Genomic DNA, 13,897 nt, shown 5'->3' with positions numbered 1-13,897 from the left:
TCAAAAATGCCACTCAGTCATGAAAAAAATAAGTTGATACATGAAAAATAAACCACAGTCACAAAATTAATGTTACTATCAGCCCAATGTTCATTAAAGGAAAAGTATTTATTAAAAAAGCAAATATTAAAAACTTCTGGCATGGTACCTAAATATAACTTGTATTCTAACCTTAGCAGGGAGAAGGAAGCAAGCTGTTTTCTTGAGAGAAGCAACTCTTTCACATCATTAGAGGCTCTTTTAAGTATTTTTTACTCCAATATATCACCACATACTACAAAAAAAAATTAGTGCCCTTATAAAAGTAAAATACATCTAGGAACATCAAAATTTTTTTCCAACTTCAATTATAATTACTAATTTATCTAAGTTTGGAGCAAGTTGTTAGTCCCAAATTTTCTAAGAGTTCATGCATGCAAGTTAATTAATTTTTTAAAAAAATTTTAAAACTGAAAATCTCAGGATGGCTGCATATTGGAAGGCTAGTCTGAATTCCTTTCTCACTGGAAGATCTGGCAATGATTTCATTAATTTCATCAGTACAGAAATTAAAACAGGATAATTCAGTTTTCAAATTCAAAGGCTTCTAAAAAAGGGCATGAAAGAGGACTATTCAAGCATTGGAAAATCAGTCTGAAATTTCTTTTTTTAATACTCTCAGAGACAGAGCTTTTTAAACTGCTTGAAACAGTGAAACCATGGTTCTTAATTGCTGAATATCATGGGACACATGTCCACTGGACATTTTTCTATGTAAAAATGAATTCCTACCTCCGATCTCAGCAGTTTTCCTCCAACATGCTGCTTAAGCAGATACTAATGGGAAGATCTTCTGCTGTCTAATAGCTTCAGTTTTAACAGGAGCACTGAATAGAAGTAGAAACTGGCATCATCTATACCTATTATTAAATAGCAACAACAACCACAACAGACAGGAACTAATGCAATAAAGTCTCTTAGTGAGCAACAGACCTGGCGTGGGTCTTTCTGAATTTGAAGATTCTTTTAAAACTTAAAGGCCAACTACAACCTCATAATTTGTAGCCCCACATATTTCTATATTCTATCTCACGTATGGGGCTAGGAACAAAAAATGTTGCATTGAGAAAAATATATTAACGTGTACAGATTTATCATCATATGGGAAAAAAGCCTCTGGTTTGCAAGTTCAGAATTTATCTCCAAAATGGACTAGTCTACAGAACATTTTAAAAGCCTGTAATATTCAACAGAAAATTTATTTCATTTTATTTTCCTTTCCGACCATTTTTACATTGTGCTGAAATAAGCAATAAAATTACGTTTATCAATTTCATTCAGTTTACAGCTGATATGATATGCCAACAGAGCAATAAAGGGCATTTCCATCCAGTTATTAAATTAAAAGTACTTCCAAGAGTCTTGTTTTTCTTTAAATCTTTTTTAGAATAATGCTCACAATTCTTTTCATATCTGATTTTGTTCATTCAGGATTCAAGAATGACCTTTCTAATTAATTAAATATTATCAGACCCAGATTATTATACCATTTGTGTATAGTCAGTATACCTATATATCTATATCTACATGTGTGTATATATATGTATGTGTAAACAAATAAGAAGACAATCAACCATTTTCCATAACTAATCATACCTGAAGAGAGATTCTCTCGACAGCCAAATTTCATTCTGTTTCACTGTTTTGCAGAAGAAAAGCAGCAGAAGCAATAAAGTAGACATCATCAAGGTAGTGGCACCACATCGATTTAACGCCGTATAGAGCTTATTTAAACCATGGACAAAAAGTATGCAGTAGCCCATGCTGAAAAGAGAGAATGAAAAAAGTACTGAATCCCATAATCATGATTATTTTTTTCAATTATCAAGCATTTATTTTTTTCTCCTGCCTACCTCCTTCCTGCATCTGGAAGAGAAAATAAAACCTTATAACCCAAAAACTCAGTAAAGCAAAATAAATTCCCACATTGGTGTGTGTTTCATTCTGTATATCAGACCATAATCTTTTTGTCAGGAAGTATGCAGCCTTCTTCTTTACTGGTCCTCTGGAATCTCAGGGGTTTTTTTACAGTGTTGTTATCATAATATAAATTATTTTCCTGGTTCTTCTTGATTCACTGCATCAATTACTATAGGTCCTCCCAAGTTTCACTGATACCATCCTTTTCATCATTTCTTAAAGCAAAAGAGTACTCTATTCCATTCATATACCACAATTTGTTCAGTCAGCCCCAGTGGAGGGGTACCTTTTTAGTTTCCAATTCTCTGTCACCACAAATAAGGGTTAAGGCTCCAGGTAGCCACTGGGGAAGCTTCCTAGTCACTGTGAAAAAAAGAATATAATTGAAAGACTTAAGATCTCTGATCAATGCAATGAGTGACCCTGACTCCAGAGCAGTGGTGATGAAGAGTATTGCTTATCACCAGACGAAGAGGTGTTAGACTAAAAATACAGAATAAGACATATTCTTCGACATGGCCAATGAGGAATTTTTTAATGTATGGCTATGCATATTTGTCACAAGAGCTTCTATTTATTTGTTAATTTTCATGGGAAGCTGAGAGAAAGAAAAAAATAAATTCCTGCTAATTGAAAAAAAAATTAAAAAATAAAAGGATTTTTTTTACAGAAAAAAAGAAATACAAACGATGATTTATACTGATTTGAAATACTTACTGAACTATTTCTTGGTATAAAAGCACCATCAAATTTTCAGATAGTGAAATAAACCCTTTCCCCTTCTACTATCGAGAATAACACTATTCTCCAAACCCTTAGGCTTACAACCTAGGAGTCATCCTTAATTTCTCATTATCTCTCACACCGCCCCCCCCACATTCAAAGCATCTAGATCTGTCTATTTCATCTTTGCAACATCTCTCAAATACGCCTCCTTCTCTCCTCTGACCTTGCCCACTCCAGTGCAAGCCCTAATCACCTCACACTTCCTGCCTCAAGTTTTTCTCCATTTCAAGCTATCCTTCTTTCAGTTACTAAAACGATTTTCCTAAAATGCAGGCACCAATCACATCACCCTTCCTACGGAACAAACTCAAGTGGCTTCCTATTGTTTTCAGGAGCAAATACAAAATGCTGTTTGGCATTCAAAGCCCTTCATAACCTAGCCCCTTCCTACCTTTCCAGTTCTCTGACATTTTACTTCTCAATGCCTAATCTTTTATGCAGTGACACTGGCTTCCCAGCTGTTCTACAAGCAGGACACTCCATCTCTCAGTTCTGGGCATTTGATTGATTGGTTGAAATTACCCGTTTCTATACTTCAACTAAATTCTTCATGTGGTTTATATTTTACTAGGCCTATGATTTCCCTAACGTACTGAACTCCCAGTGAAAAAAGTACTCGCATTCATGCAGATCAGCATCTACTCTTTTCTTTAGACTCTTAAAGAGTTTAAGTGCAGGGCAGCCAGGCCTAGTGCGGGGCTACTAGGTGGCACAGCCAATAGAGTACCAGCCCTGAAGTCAGAAGGACCTGAGTTCAAATCTGGCTTCAGACCAAACACTTGACTCCTACTAGCTGTGTGAAGCTGGGCAAGTCACTTAACCCCAATTGCCTAAAAAAAAAAAAATTTTTAAAAAGAGTTTAAGCGTGATAGAAGAAAGAAGGCTTTTAGCTTAGCACATTCATCCCTCTTTGTCAATACGGATCTAAAGAATGCAATAAATGCAATACATTGAATTCTGATTAGGAAAAGCAAAAAGAAGTTACAGTGAATTATTTTTTCAGCCAGGGTGGCTTAAGGAGACAGAGGTCTGTGGGCACTGGAAAAAGAGTCTGACCAGAAGAATATCATGGCAGCAGAAGTGGGGAGCAGCGCAATGCCCAGGGATGGAAAGAAGGCCAAGACAGGGCTCTAGGACAAGAAGCACTGGGGCAGGAAAAGATCTCAGGAGATCTATAAATAAGTGCTGGGTGCAGGAATGGGTGCCATCTAGCAGCTGTGCATTCCCTATCAAGTTCCAAGTCACAGATCCACACTGGAGAAAAGTGGTTATGAGTGTGGGCCCAAGTTGTTTACTGAGCACAAAAGTTAAAGGAAGGAAACTGTACCCCTGATCCCAGGAACATAATATTTCTCTAGACCAAAGGAGACCCAGAAATTCCGGCTCTGAACCTGCAAAGCTTCTCAGAGAACCAACAGAGGCTTGGTTAAGAAGTCTACTTAAACACCCAAGCAAAAAGAAGCCAATAGACCAAAACCTGGGTCAAGAAACTGCAATAGAGCAGTGAAGAGACCTATCTTCAAATAACAACACTTCGGCTGAACTGAAACCTTGAAGGCTCCTAGGCAGAGCTGTGAAAATAGCAAAAGATGTAAAGGACAGAAGCTCAGGCTTCTTCCACAGAGCCATAGTTCACCTGTCAGGTCGATGATAGTTTACCTGTCAGATCTATGGAGAAGGGAAGAATTTTTGACCAAGCAAGAGATAGAGAACATTATGAAATGCAAAATGGATAATGTTGATTATATTAAATGAAAAGGATATTGTACAAACAAAGCCAATGCAACCAAGATTAGAAGGGAGGCAGAAAGCTGGGAAACAATTTTTACAGCCAGTGTCTTTGATAAAGAGCTCATTTCTAAAATACACAGAGAAGTGAGTCAAATTTATAAGAATACAAGTCATTCCCCAATTGATAAATGGTCCAAGGATATGAACAGATAGTTTGCAGAAGAAGAAATCCATATTAAACCAATGAGACAGTGACTTACCTGCCCTCAAAGATGTAAAATGATGCTTCCATTTGTATGACAGGAAATTAATGATTCAGAACACTTTCGTTTCAGATCCTTTTTAAATTAAACATGTCCTTAAAAATTGGGGATTACGTGATTGAATAATTTCCTTCTTTATTTTCAAATTCCTCATTTCTCACAAATTTATTCAGATGCATTTTTCATTTCTCTCTCTCTCCAAATCTATTTTATCCAAATTCTTCCCACATATTTTTTATTCTTTCATGGACCCCTCCTGAAAATAACACATTGTTTCTATCTTCCTTAATTAATTCCTGTTTTTCTACAACTTCAACTTATTCAAGGTATCTTAAAACAGCATAGGAATTTGTTCTTTGACACTAATATGAATAAATCACCCTTCATCTTGCACAGCTAGGAGCCATCAAGACCCACTATTACTTTTATTTGGAAGCTTTTGCTTGCTGTTTCCACCTTATCAATGTGACAGCATTTTAGAGTCACGTGAAATACACTATGGGGAGATTTTATGCTGAAATAAAAATTCCATTAAAAAAAAAGCTATGAAACAACATGCTACTCTTGTCACAAAATAGCCCACCATTTTTGTAAAAGAATGATCTTCAGAAAGGTCATTTATGAAACTGCTAGTCTCCCTCTTGAAGAAAAGATTGTTCCAACTTGTTCTGGTAATGAAATTGATCCCCAAAGTCATGCCAGTCTGAACACATACCTATATATCATATAAACAGAAATTTCCAGCCTCATGGTCTCTTTCATTAACAGATTTCAAAGTACAATTCAGGGAAAGTTGGAATTTTGAGTCTCTATTTTTCCTTACTGGAATGGAGGAAACATAGGAACTTATGAGTATTAAGTAACTTCTTTAGGATCAAACATTAAAGCAAGGGAGTAAAATGGTACTAATAGTATCTAACTAATATTTCTGGGATTATCTGAAGACTACTGATACTCATGTATTTCATGGGTACTTAGCACAGTGTCTGGCACAAAGGAGGCACTTAAGAAATACTTACGGTCTTGACATCAACAGATTATTTTGAACCATGTGCTATATTTTAGGCTTCTTTTTTGTTTCCAGGTAAGAATCTATGGGCATCATTTTGTCACACATTAAGCTTAAGAAAGTTTAACTGAGTAGAAAGTTCATCTTTCTTAATACTATTACCAATTGATGATCTTTATTCAGTTATCCCCACTCTCCTCTAGAATCTTTAGGACAAGTACAGGTATACACAAAGATGGCAAAGAATGCAACAATATTGAGAGAAATGCTGCTGTAAAACTGCCTAGCAAGATCTAAGGGGATAGGTTTAGAGGTAAGGGGATCAGAAGGGTTTTACACAAAGCAAGAAGGGGTTGAAATAATCAGAACTTAAAAACAGATCTAAGATTCTTCTGAGGTGTGGGAAAAGACTTAAAAGATCATAAGATCAGAGTATTTTGTTGTTCAGTCATTTCACTCTGTTCAGACTCTTTGTGACCTCATTTGGAGTTTTCTGGGCAAAGATACTGGAGTGATTTGCCATTTCCTTCTCCAGCTCATTTTACAGATGAGGAACTGAGGTAAACTGAGGCAAAAGTGACTTGGCCCGGGTCACACAGCTAGTAAGCATCTGAGGAGATCTGAACTCATGAAGATGAATCTTCCTGATCCCAGGCAAGATCCCAAATCTATGATCCCATTTTTATTATTTTTTTATCTTTAAAAAAATTCCATGTTATTCTGAACTTGACCAAAGCCAACATATATAAACATTTTCTTATGCAAAGAACTTATCACATGAAACCACAGATCTTCATTATCTATGGCTTGCTTTTATAATTGGTACATTCAGAATATTAATTTCAAAGCTCTGCCACTCATCTGTGTTCCCCTCTGAACTTCCTCCTGTTCTTTATAATTTTTAAATGCTCCATTGATATTCGTGATTTTTTATATTTTATTTGTAATGCTTCACTCATAGTCTTATATTCTTTTCCCCTTGCCTTACTATCATAGTTAAGTAGCATACTCACAGAGTGCTGGATGCAGACCCACATCTGAATTCAAATCCTGCATTAGGCATCTACTAGTTTATGACCCTAGGTAATTCATTACAAACTACACATTAGCAATATCCAAAAATATATCTCCCATTCTTTACCTCTAGTCTATCACCTCTCTATCAAGTTTGAAATAAGAATGTTGCAACTTTGGACCTAAGGAGTTATGGTAGGTTATTACATTCTCAGGTTGTTCAGAAGTATTTTTATACATAATGTTGCCATTACATAAAATATTTCTGTTGCTTCTGTTCACTTTGCTGTGCACCAGTTCATATAAGTCTCTTCAGGTGTTTCCAAATCTATCCCTTTCATTATTTCTTATGGCACAATAATACTCTATTAAATTTATAAGAAATAATCTGTTTAGCTCATTGATTAAAATGTTAAACAAACACAGATCACTATGGTACTCACAACCACTTCTGAATCCATCTGATTAGATTACTGCCTAATCCATACCTTCAAATCTTCTGGGGAAGACAAGCAGTTTCTTCCTCAGAGCATCCAGCTCTCTCCTCTTAAGAAGAGTCTTAGTTATCTTTTTAAGCTCTAAGTGTTTCAATCCTTTCTTGCTTTGTGTAAAACCCTTCCCTTCTCTACCATCCTGACAAAGGCCAAATTCTACCTTCTCTCCACTACTTCAGAACTTTTCCCCTTCCCTATTTAAACCCTGATTGAGTTTCCTTTAGGAATATTTCATGCTCCTGAACAACCTGCAGTATAGCAAAATTTTCTTCTAGTCCAGGGATGGGGAACCTTTTCATGTCGAAAGGCTGCATTAATTTAGCTATAATCAAATAATGCCAAATTTAAGAAACTTCAATTAGATATACTTTAAAATGTACATTATTTTGTAAAAATCTAACTACTATGTACTTAATAATTTTTAAAAATGAAAACTATTTGTTGATTTTAAGGTTAACTAATCTTTTAAGGACTTTGTTGGGTCTGCTTTTTGTTGGAAAACATTTGAATGGTTGCAGCACAGAGGTGCACAGTTTCAAGTGATTCTCTAGATGGGTATCAGTCATTTGTGACCTTAAGGGTGATTTGATTTGGGTCAGGGAAGAGAACGTAGATTTGCAGCAATAAGTGGTTGAAAAGTAAGAAATCCTTTTTTCAGTATGTTGCTGAAAGCATTGGTATTCTACTACAGTTTTCCATATTTCAACTGGATCTTTCTTAGCATCAAAAAATGACTTCAAAATGTCATCTATTAAGAGCTCAAACAATTCCATGTGTAGTTCTTTAGGTGCCTTGGTGATATCAATTAGGGGAGGCTGATATGCTAATTTGAATGTGATGTTATCATTCTCAGTCAGTGAACCTTTCATTTTATTCTCCAATTAATACATCTAGAACAGCTGTACATTCTTCAGATGATTCATATATATCATCCTGTTCATCAATGACCTTTGCTAACTTGGGAAAATGTTCATCCAAAATTTCTTTTTGAAGAAGTGTTTTGAAAAAAGATAATTTTTTAAAATGCTTGGATTTTTTGCCACATATCATACATAGATTTAATTTTATCTTGCCAAGAAATATTCAAGTCATTTTGATTTGACATATCACACAGAAATGCAGCATTCTTATGGAAATCTTCTTTCAGTACTGTTCTTTCAGGGATAAAATTTTGGCTAACACCTGTCCCTGTGATAGCCAACACACTTTAGAATGATACAGCAAATCCTCAGTGAATACCTTATTGTTCAACTTTAGCATGTTACAAAACTGACAATACTGTGTTTCATTTTCACAAATACAGTTAATAATACTTGTTAACCTATAAACTTGTTGCAAAGTGTCACTTAAAATAGTAACTTCAGCACAGAGATTTTGCTGATGCAAGATACAATGAATAGAAATGACAGCATCTGGATCTATTAATACCTTTTTTTTTTTATCAGTGTAATAAACTCTTCATGGTTTCCTGTCACGGAAGGTGCACTCTGTGTACATATATTCACTGAATTTACCAAATTCAGTCCAACTTCACATCATTTATCTCTCAAGTTGTTGAAGATATCTATTTCCCATGTTCTGGTCGCAAGAGTACCCAAAGCAAGTAACGCTTTGTAGCAAAGAAAATCTCCTGTTATGAGCCAAATGAAGTGTAAAACCTGCACCAAGTCAGTAGTGTCAGTTCATTCATCCACAGCGACTGAATAACATATATGTGTGTGTGTACACATGTATATATGTATATATGCACACACGTGTATATGTGTGTATATACACACACATATATTTTCTTTTTGAAATATATACACACACATGTGTATATGTGTGTGTGTGTTTGTGTGTGTATTTTTTTCTTTTTGAAGTATTGCATGCAGTTGTTCTGTTAAGTTGAAGGATAATTCAGGGTGCCAATCAGTTATGGTTCTCCTTAAAAGAGGCAGTTGTTTGTACTTGAAACCTTATCAGGTTCTAAGCAAACTACAACTTTGACAATGAATTCTTTGACAATTTCTACATTACTGAATGCCGTCCCTCTTCTGCTGAGTGTATAAGCTACTTTCTAAGTTGCTTCAGTGGCATTATTTCCAGATCTTATTGCTGCTTGAAAGAATTTTCTTTGCTTTTACTTTTCATCTTTTAATTTCTGCAACACAACCTTTCACACCTCTGTCTAATTCAAAATATTTCTGGTCCTTATGAGTGTTATAATGCTGATGAGCATTGAATTTCTTTATTGTTGATATTGCAGTATCACAAAACAAGCAATCATCTTATCTTTAGCAGAAACAAGATAATATTGTCATTCCCAATCCTCACTTTTAAAAAATCTGTTTTCTTTATTCAGCATTCTCTTGGTCTTCTTTGACATGGTGGGCCATTAAGCAGACAGAATTTAAAAATACTGTCGAGTTGTGCAACTATTCACAAATTCAAGTTCAAAAAGAAACACAGTGCACTGTTGTGAAAAGTTGGTAACAGAATGACATACTGGACCCCCATAAATTCTTTCCAACCAGCCTCATGGAGTAGTGGTGCCACTCAGGCAGGGTAAGTTAGAACTAAATAATGAGTGTAGCAGCCATCAATGTAGTCCTTACAGCTTACTAATGTTCTAATTGTGCTGGTCCATCTGGGAGGATCATTTTGTTGAAACATTTTATACTTTGGTATTTTAAATGTTCATTTAAAAAATAAAATAAAAATAGAAAAGATGGACAAAATGTATCAATAAAAATGAAAGAATTTGTTCCATAAAATTTGGATTCAGTCAAAAGGTCACACTTAAGGACCTAGAAAGGCAACCTATGGCCTTAAAACCTTAGGTTCCCCACCCCTGTTCTAGTCCTTCACCATCTCTTCTAGAAGTGAGATCAGCCTAGACTTGGAATACAGATAATAGTCACTTGACTCTAGCAGAAAAGCAAACATCATATACTCAATATGAGGTACTGTGCAATTTCCCCTAAAATTCACAATGTTTGAGATTTTTAAACTTGTTTCTTGAAACTACCTGTGGGTGTTGTCACATCAAATCTGAGTATCTACTTTAAACTTCATTATATCAAATTATTCATTTTTAAAAGTTAAAACTTTTTACAATAAATTTGTCACATTTACCATTATATAAATTTACTTAAACCTCTATTTGTTTCAATTTCATACTTTCTACGCCTTGTCAACTCCCTTCTCCTCCTTCTTGAGTCTACAACTTCATATTCTACTCCCTAATTCTCATTTTTTCCTCCTTAATCCTTTCACATCTTCCTTGATTTTCCCTGATCTTGTTTCTCTTACAACCTAGAAGTACATATCTAGTATATAGCTGAGTCTAGAAATTGTCTTCTTTCAAATTTTCTTCAATTTCTCAAACACTACCCTACCTAAAAATAAAAATATAAACAAAAAAAACCCCTAATTAAAAATAAAAATTTAAACAAAAAAAACCCTACTTAAAAATAAAAATTTAAACAAAAAAAAATTTCTCAAACACTTTATCACATTTCTCCTCCTGGCCTATTTCTTTGTTCAAAACCTGCCTAATTTCCACATGATATCTTTTTTTCCCCTTACTTAGCTGGAAAAGGAGGTTGGAGCCAGATTATAGAGAACTGATATGTAACACTATGGACTGTGTGCATTATCTTGGAGGTAATAAGAGGCTACTAAAAGTTTTTGATGATGAACTTAGGAAGACTTTGCCAGCTGTGTGGAAGACTAATTGGAGAGAAAGGTGATAGAAAGAGGGAGAACATTTAGGAAGTCAATAATGTGAGTGAGAGAGAATGAGCGACTGAACAAGTAGAGTGGCCCTGTGAGCAAAGAGGAGATGATATGAAAAAGTTATGGAGGGAGAATCAAAATACTTGTCATCTCATTGTAGTAAGATTGAAGGAAGAATCAAGATGATCTATTTTAAAACCTGAATGCTAACAAGTGGAATGACTAGAGTTAGAATGCAGAATATTTAAAAGTAAGAGTTAGCAGGAAAAGTTAAAGGAATTTAAATACAACAAGAGAAAATATACTCAAAGTATAGCACAAAGGTCTTTCCTTGTTTGTGTGTATGTGTGCATGTTTGTATGTATGTATATATACACATATACATAAATACATATATACACATATGAAGTACTCCTTTATGACAAAGATTATTAAACACTGCTTGATTGAATTTGGAAAAATCTTCTTTGGCACAGAATCCCTTCTGTTCAGAAAGGTTTAGGTACAGTCCCATTAGAAGGCAAGGTCCCGAATTGGATTTACTCTAAGTTCTTTTCTAATCCTAGAAATCTATAACACCACAAGAATTCTGCAGTCAGAGCTTTGTCATTGGGGTACCTAGAAATATGGATACTTATATATTACTCACCATGTTTCTGGGGAAAATATTATCCCTTATTTTACTCTTTTGTGACAAATGTATAGACCAGGGTATCAATGACATTGATATATTTTAACACACAACTGATTCATTTTCATATACAAGAGTTCAAAGAATTATTGTTCCAATTTTCTTTATATCAAATAACATTTATTTAGTAACTATGCACTTCAGAAACACTTTGTAGATGTAAAATGGGAAAATATTCAGGCATGGTCCCATCCTTAACTAGATCAGGGCAAGGAACTGGAAATTTTCAAGAAAATAGTAAACTACTTAAGTTTGCATGTATTCAAAGGCTTTAAGATCCATAATTCAAGTTTCTAAATGTCTTTCATTGCTAGCTCATTTGCAAAGTTAATAGCTTCTCTAAATAATGCTTTGATTCAACATAGAATCATTGTTATCCAGTAACTAGATATCAATACAACATATGAAATCTTTTAGAACTAGAAGGAAGATCATCTAGTCTTGTGTTCTCATTTTAGGGATAAGAAAATTGAGGCCCAGAGAGGTTTTTTGACCTGTCCAGTGTCATACAGTAGGCAGACTAAGTACTAGGACCTATGTTTTCATCATGTAGTCTTAAAAAACAAAAGAATGCTTTAAAATGGTTATAATTTGAATAAGACAACAACCTAGGATAAGCTACAGCAGAATTAAAATACCCTGAAAGCCAAGTAGAAAGGTATAATCAAACAAATTTGAACAGGGCTTGTAATTTTTAAATCACATTTTGTTCTTTCTCAAGACAAAATTCTTCCCAATTTGAAAATGGAAAACAAGTATCATAATAATAGTCTAATTACTACTAGGATTCTTAACATGTGTATGCAAATCACCAAAATATTTCCAGACTATTACTTTAATTTTGTTTAATAAGATCCAAATGTTCAGACAAGAACTTTGTGGCACCTATACATGATTCTGGCTCAGAACCTGGATATACTTCTCACAATGCTTTAGGAATGAAGGAAATAAGCATTTACTAATACCAGGCACGATGCTAAGTAGTTTGCAAATATTTATATCATAATAATAGCCACGAAATATTGGTGCTATTATTTTCCTTATTTTACTTGAGGAAACTGAGGTAAACGGAAGTTGTGACTTGCCCAGGGTCACACAACTGGTACATGACTGAGGTTGGATTTGAACTCACGGCTTCCTAATTCCAGGTCCAGCATTTTAATCACTGTCATAAAGCTTCCCAACCTGGCTTAGATTTTGATGCTAAGATTTTAAATACATCTAAAAAAAGTATCAAATTAAAATCACTTGTATTTAAATTGATTCTGAAAATCAGCCTACGGGGTTACATTATAAGGACCAATGATATGAAATCTTGGATCCAACTGTCATTCAAAAGAGCTATCTTTCTGGAAATAAAAATTTGGGTTATGGAAGACAGAGTATATGAGAAAGGAAAGCAATAATTACCTAGGCATATACAGGACTCTTTCTGCCACGACAAAGCCCACATTGAAGAAGAGGTTGCTGGCTGGGAGGAATGGGAAAACCAGGAAAAGCAAACCAACTAGAACTTCATTATGTTCCAGGCTCTGCAACACACAAGAATGAAGGAGAAATTAATTTCTTAGAAATCCAACTTCACTCATCACTAAGGCATCATCTCATTTTAAAATTCTTCCTGACAGAATGAATAAGTTAGACTGACGAAAATTTTTTGTTCTATGTGAGAAACGTGAAAGAAAAGGCTCTCAGCAAATAATGCTGAACATCAAAACATTCAAGAATTATACTTCTGGTCTTTATTTTTCAACTAAAATTGTATAATATTTTTAGAATATAAACATAACCTTTATGAAGGCTGCCCTAGGTAAAATTATGAAGAAGGCAAAGTCTGTTTTTGGTCCTTCTTGGTTCCACTTTCTTGCCTTCATTTCTAGCATTGCACATTTCAGCACTTCTTCTGAGGCATTTACTGATGTTATACACAAAAGTATTATGATAGACAGATGCAAGATAGTGGAATAGCAGGAAGGCCAACAGCTTAGTTCTCCCTTACATCTTCTCCAAAAGATCTAGAAAATGCACCAGACTGAGTCCTGATCAGGGAAATCCAAGGGGAAAAAAAAACCATAGCGAGGATCAAGGCTGGAGTTATTGAGTTTTGTGTTATTCTCAGGGACATTTCAAGCTGAGAACCTGCAAGTTTTAAGTGTTTCCTAAGGCATATGTTCTAGGACAAAGTCTGATCACCAACTTTCTGGTATGAACTCAACAAATTCTTGATCTG

At 34.8% G+C, this 13,897-nt stretch overlaps 1 protein-coding gene across 5 annotated transcripts in view; it reads right to left on the bottom strand.

The window, feature by feature from the left end:
* Window positions 1–13,897, bottom strand: part of TMTC1 (transmembrane O-mannosyltransferase targeting cadherins 1) — a 320,486-nt gene that overhangs the window by 134,830 nt on the left and 171,759 nt on the right. For all 5 annotated transcript variants that reach the window (XM_020975836.2, XM_020975837.2, XM_020975835.2 and 2 more), the window contains 2 exons: window positions 13,078–13,199; window positions 1,636–1,803 (listed from right to left, as the gene is read on the bottom strand). In XM_020975836.2, the coding sequence (XP_020831495.1) occupies window positions 1,636–1,803; window positions 13,078–13,199 (290 nt within the window). The remainder of the gene's footprint in view (window positions 1–1,635; window positions 1,804–13,077; window positions 13,200–13,897) is intronic.

Source organism: Phascolarctos cinereus, unplaced genomic scaffold (assembly GCF_003287225.1).
Source record: "Phascolarctos cinereus isolate Bilbo 61053 unplaced genomic scaffold, phaCin_HiC Scaffold_1;HRSCAF=81, whole genome shotgun sequence".
In the NCBI taxonomy this organism is placed as follows: Eukaryota; Metazoa; Chordata; class Mammalia; order Diprotodontia; family Phascolarctidae; genus Phascolarctos; species Phascolarctos cinereus.
Note: the sequence above shows the minus strand (reverse complement) of the source record. Positions and strands in the feature narration are given on the sequence as shown.